The sequence below is a fragment of the Sabethes cyaneus genome, chromosome 3 (assembly GCF_943734655.1).
Source record: "Sabethes cyaneus chromosome 3, idSabCyanKW18_F2, whole genome shotgun sequence".
NCBI lineage: Eukaryota > Metazoa > Arthropoda > Insecta > Diptera > Culicidae > Sabethes > Sabethes cyaneus.
Window position 1 is genome coordinate 73,939,003 of NC_071355.1, and position 5,177 is coordinate 73,944,179.

The 5,177-nt window shown below is 39.5% G+C and overlaps 2 protein-coding genes across 2 annotated transcripts; one reads left to right on the forward strand and one right to left on the reverse strand.

Annotated features, from left to right (window-relative positions):
- Positions 1 to 64: 64 nt before the first annotated feature.
- Positions 65 to 794, reverse strand: LOC128743452 (mitochondrial import inner membrane translocase subunit Tim29). Its single transcript, XM_053840031.1, has one exon. It carries the CDS (start codon positions 721 to 723, stop codon positions 91 to 93), a length of 633 nt encoding a protein of 210 aa, XP_053696006.1. The 5' UTR covers positions 724 to 794; the 3' UTR covers positions 65 to 90.
- A 2,998-nt stretch (positions 795 to 3,792) lies between these two features.
- LOC128742223 (60S ribosomal protein L17) lies at positions 3,793 to 4,924 on the forward strand. The gene is made up of 3 exons (XM_053838510.1): positions 3,793 to 3,869; positions 4,224 to 4,317; positions 4,379 to 4,924. Exons 2-3 carry the CDS (start codon positions 4,237 to 4,239, stop codon positions 4,856 to 4,858), a joined length of 561 nt encoding a protein of 186 aa, XP_053694485.1. The 5' UTR covers positions 3,793 to 3,869; positions 4,224 to 4,236; the 3' UTR covers positions 4,859 to 4,924.
- Positions 4,925 to 5,177: the final 253 nt, after the last annotated feature.

Here is a 5,177-nt window from a genome sequence, read left to right on the forward strand (position 1 = left end):
TACAATACTACAAAATTGAAACCAACAGTTCTCATTATTTCCATGAAAAAAAAATGCCCCGGAATTCGACAACCATAATCGTTTATTGCTCTACAAATTTTCCTCGTTTATATCATAATCTATCATTTTCCGCTTCAGTAACCACCACCTATTGTTGAACCCTACATCGACAATTCGTTCGTGAAACGTCATGTACCGTGGCTTCAGGTAGGGACAAATTGCCTTATAGATTGCAACGCCTCGATCGTAATTATCCAACCAGATGAACGATATCACACCGAGCGATATTCGTCGAATGATGCCCTCGTTGTGGGCCTGTTGCAGAAACAGGATGTGCGCGGTTGTTTCCGGATTCTGACACTGGGGATGAACCAGTGCCAGTTCGTTGTTACATTTGCGGAAGCTTTCAGCGAAATCCGTCTCGGTAGGATTTGTGGCGCAGCAGTAGTAGCTCGAACCCAGTAGAGTTACGTAAACGGCACTGCGCACGGGACGCTGCCGCATAGTTCTCCCGGTGTCCAGAATCACTTCTTTGTAGTCTATCAATAAGTTTTTCCAGTATGTGGCCCATTTTTCCAGAATTGTTCCTTTGTACTTTTCAGGAAACGTTATGGAGTTAATTTTGCTTTGGACATCCGCTTGTTTTTGCTTTAGAACTTCAAGGTTACTTCGAACCACGGACGAAATTAAACGAATATTCCGGAAATTCATGTTTGACATCATTTATCCAATAGTTTAAATATTTCAAATAATCTTTTCTTAAACTTTTATAGTTTTAAAACGTTTAAAACCTAAGAAAAAGTTTCTCTCATTTATGATTACGGTTTTTTGCCGATAATATTGTTTACAATTTGTCCTGACAGCAATCCTGTTTGCATGCGCAGCAAAGAGATACCGAATAAAGACCGGCGATCCCGGCGTTCGGCTCAAAAGGCTCAAGAGATGCCATATTTAAAAGAAAATTCGCTACTACCCGCTTACGAAAATTTCGGATGCCTAGCAGAAATCGAACAGAACCAGTCTTCATTTTTCGCCCGATTCTCTTTATGTCAAATGTGACACTTTGAGGCAGGAGAAAAGCGGTTCATCAGTTTTGCAGTTTCGGGCAAAAGGTAAGAGAATAATATGGAACATGTTAAAGCAGGTATAATTTAATTGTTAACCTGTTTATTGCACGCTTCGTGCTGCTATATTCCGCTGTTGCCACCCTCCAAAATAGGAGGGAAAGCTGAATTGGTACAAAGCCGGTTTTTATTCGAAACCTCTGGCAGAAATCGAACAGAAATCCGGCAGAAAAACCGAGGCGAAATTTCTGCCCGAATCGGATGTGTCATTTCTGGTAGTTTTCACGGGTGATTGCGGCCAGAAATCCGGCAGAATGTCTGGCAGAAAAAGTTTTTCGCTGCCAGATTTTTGTTCGATTTCTGCCGGACGCGCCTAAGCGGGTATAACCTAAATTTATTGCTATAGTAGGTTTATTGCTAGTATTTCATAGGGTAATCAACCTATTTTGGACCCCATCAGCAGCTGTACATAATTTGGATACTTCCATTTGATTTTGCTGTAAGTGTCCAAATTATGTACAGCTGCTAAAGGGGTTCAAAATACGTTGATTACCCTACCACTTGTTTGCGGAAACCGGACTTTTCCGTAGCAGAAAAATGATAGCAGTTCTGCACAACATACACACTTAACAAAAAGCAGCAAATTCGGTAAAATGGCGCCAATCGACGTTTACACACAGAGAACAGACATTCATCTTGATCTCACCGGGTGTGTAAAGACCAGTCGCCATTTTGAAAGTATGTGGTAATGCGCCCGTTGTGTGGCGCTCACATCACTGAAAGTAGTGAAAGTCAATGCTGATCAAAGCATTCGTCACATTTTCTATAAAGCATTTAACAATTGCTACAGCAACTAACATATTGTTTATTCATCAAACCTGAAATAAAAGTAAACAACATTTATCACTAACTAACTGAATGATTACACTCAAAATAATCCGCACATAACTAATGGAAAATTTCCATATGAAAATCCGAGGGGCAAGACACTTCATAATCTTATCATATATATTAATATATTAGGCCCTGTTAAAGCTCTATAAATGTATAAATAAATGTAACTTTATAGGGTTTTAGGTTATATTATGGGTGGGAAAGGTCAATATATTAAGGTTGAAAAAATATTTCCATAGAGAAAAGTAATATATTTTCAACAGTGTCTTGCCCCTCGTGAAAATCCTTATGATTATTATGTGCCACATATAAATACAATCCGCCTAGAAGTACACATGAAAATTATATGCATATATGAATAGTATGTGCAAATTTTAAAGGTAAATTTTAAAAACACATAAATGGTAACTGTTTGGCACATAAAGTTCATTTACATGGCACATGGATAAAATCTATGTGTGAAACACATAGAAACTATACGAAAAGTTTTTTCAGTGTAAATAATCCCTTTTTAACCCTTTCGGCTAACTGTTTTTGTGAATAAACAGTTTGGAGTAAACAGATGGAGGAAGCGGAATTGCTTGTACACGATTTTCGCCAATGAAATGAATTTAAAACTGGTTCTTAGAGCGAATAAACAACGATAAACGGTGAATTCCATACCCATTCGTCTGCGCCAAGGATTATTGCGGTTACGAATTCGGCGTTGAGAGTCAGTGGTGTACAGACTGACAAAATTCTGTGACTAAATCGATTGCCAGACAGAGTTGCCAGAAGTGAAGACATGTCTTCATTTTGAAGACATTTTTGTTACAAAAAAGTGAAATGTCTTCGCTTGAAGACATGTCTTCACCATGCAATTTAAATGGGCGGAAAGCCGAACGAAGACAAATGAAGACATTTTTCCTTGATTCGTGAAGACTTTTCAAAAAATCACTTGGCATCCCTGTTGCCAGATCCGAGATATCAATGAACAAATCCAAACGATGCATCAGCGTACGTCGACGAGCAGTAGCAGTACAGGAAGTTATCTGGAAGGTGCTCAGAGAAAGCTACTGCAAATGCTGCTGCGGGGGTGTTAGATGGTGTTAATGAAAGAATAGTACGATTTAATGCGGAAAAACAGAATTATCACGTTCACGATATCAGAATAAAATAAAAATTTGAAGTCCCATCGAGTTTCTTTTAACAATCTTTTGTTCTGTGGTGGTATACTTCGAAATAACCATCAAACGATCCCGAAACCTATCTATTATCTCACTTTTCTTCTGCATCTACTGTTTGGTAATCAGCAATTTGACGGCTCGCAAAGATTTGACATGAATAAATCACAGCTCGCTGCTGGGATTTTACATGCATTTTGTCTGCAAGTTCCTTGTATATCACGCTTTTGATGCAATTTGCAATATCCATGTCCCTTTCAGCTTGATCAAAATAATTTTCACGTCGAAATTACGTGAAAATTTATGTGATTATTTTCCATCTAACTTTTCCCGTATACTATTTACGTGAATTTAACGTAGTTTGCATTAGTATGCGTGCATTTACGCGGAAATCAGATAGATGCTATTGTAGTTTCCAATAATGTTCAAATGAAAGTCACGTAACTCCCTGTAGAGAAATTTACGTGATTTTTCACGTGGAAAGAACGTGTTGTTTATTTTGCGTGTATGCATAAAACATCTGTACATCTGGCAGCACTGCTCCTAGTATCTTGAAACAAAACTAGCACTAATTATTTTTTGCCAGCATTTACTAAAAACAAAAACCGGATACAGTAATAAAGGCCTTTTGCTTTGACAGCTCAGCTGTCAAACGAGTCGAAAGCTCTCTTTCCGGCATCTTGTAAGGTTAGTGAAGGAACGCATTGATCGTGCCCTTCGTAAAATTTTCAATTTATTTGTAGAAATTGTGAGTTAAAGTGAATTTGATTGCAAACTATTTTGTTAGCTATGTATTCTTGTTGTACAGAATGTATTTGTACCTATGAAGTTTATCGAAATGGCCAAAATAACGACTAAAGTATGGCCTCGGTGATGTGCAGTGTACAATAAACGTTGAACACGTAGAAGATATGCTACGGTAGCGAGCCCATTTAGCAAAAAGCGAAGTGAATTGTCTTGCAAGATTTGAATTCATTGTGTGTTCAAGCTATCAAAATATTTCATCAAATTCACTTCAAATCTATATACCTAATGTTATAATTTAAAACTTGAAAGTTCCAGCTTGTAACTTGCATTGTGTTTACATCCGTTTTGCTTTCAGGTTACAATTCAAGATGGGTCGTTACGCTAAGGAACCAGATAATCCCGCCAAATCCTGCAAGGCTCGCGGATCAAACCTTCGCGTGCATTTCAAGGTGAGTTCGATATATTTCACTACTTTAATATAACCACATATTTTTTCGATTTTTTTTATAGAACACCCGCGAAACGGCACTAGCAATCAAGCGTATGCCCCTGCGTCGTGCTCAGAAGTTCCTGAAGAACGTCTGTGAGAAGAAGGAGTGCGTTCCGTTCCGTCGCTTCAACGGTGGAGTAGGTCGTTGTGCCCAGGCTAAACACTGGAACACCTCGGTCGGTCGTTGGCCCAAAAAGTCTGCCGAATTTCTGCTGCAGTTGCTGAAGAATGCTGAAGCAAATGCTGACTACCGGGGGCTGGATGTCGATCGATTGGTCGTCGATCATATTCAGGTGAACCGTGCACCATGCCTACGTCGCCGTACGTACCGTGCTCACGGTCGTATCAACCCCTACATGTCGTCGCCTTGTCACATCGAACTGACACTCACCGAAAAGGAGGATGTCGTCGCTAAGGCTACCGAAGCTGAACCGGCCAAGAAAAAGCTGTCAAAGAAGAAGCTCCAAAGGCAGAAGGAGAAGATGATGCGAAACGAGTAGTTTAATGCTTAAGTTGACGGGAAGTATAAATGGAGGATCGAAAATATAAGTACAGCGGGCGCAAGAGAAGTAAGTTTTTTTTAATTCTACTGTTTTGAGAAATGTTCTGTCTAGACGCTGACTAGCACCCATCAATTTCCCGTACGGGAATGCTTTGCTGCAAGCAAAAACAGAGGGGAACAGTTCTGTACGAGCTCAGCTTGTCCAATGGGTTTCTGTTGATGCCATACGTCTTGGTATTGGGTACTTGCAATAGATCATCATTTCAATCTTTTTGGTATAGGCGTTATTGTCATCTGTCGCGTTACTGATATTGGAA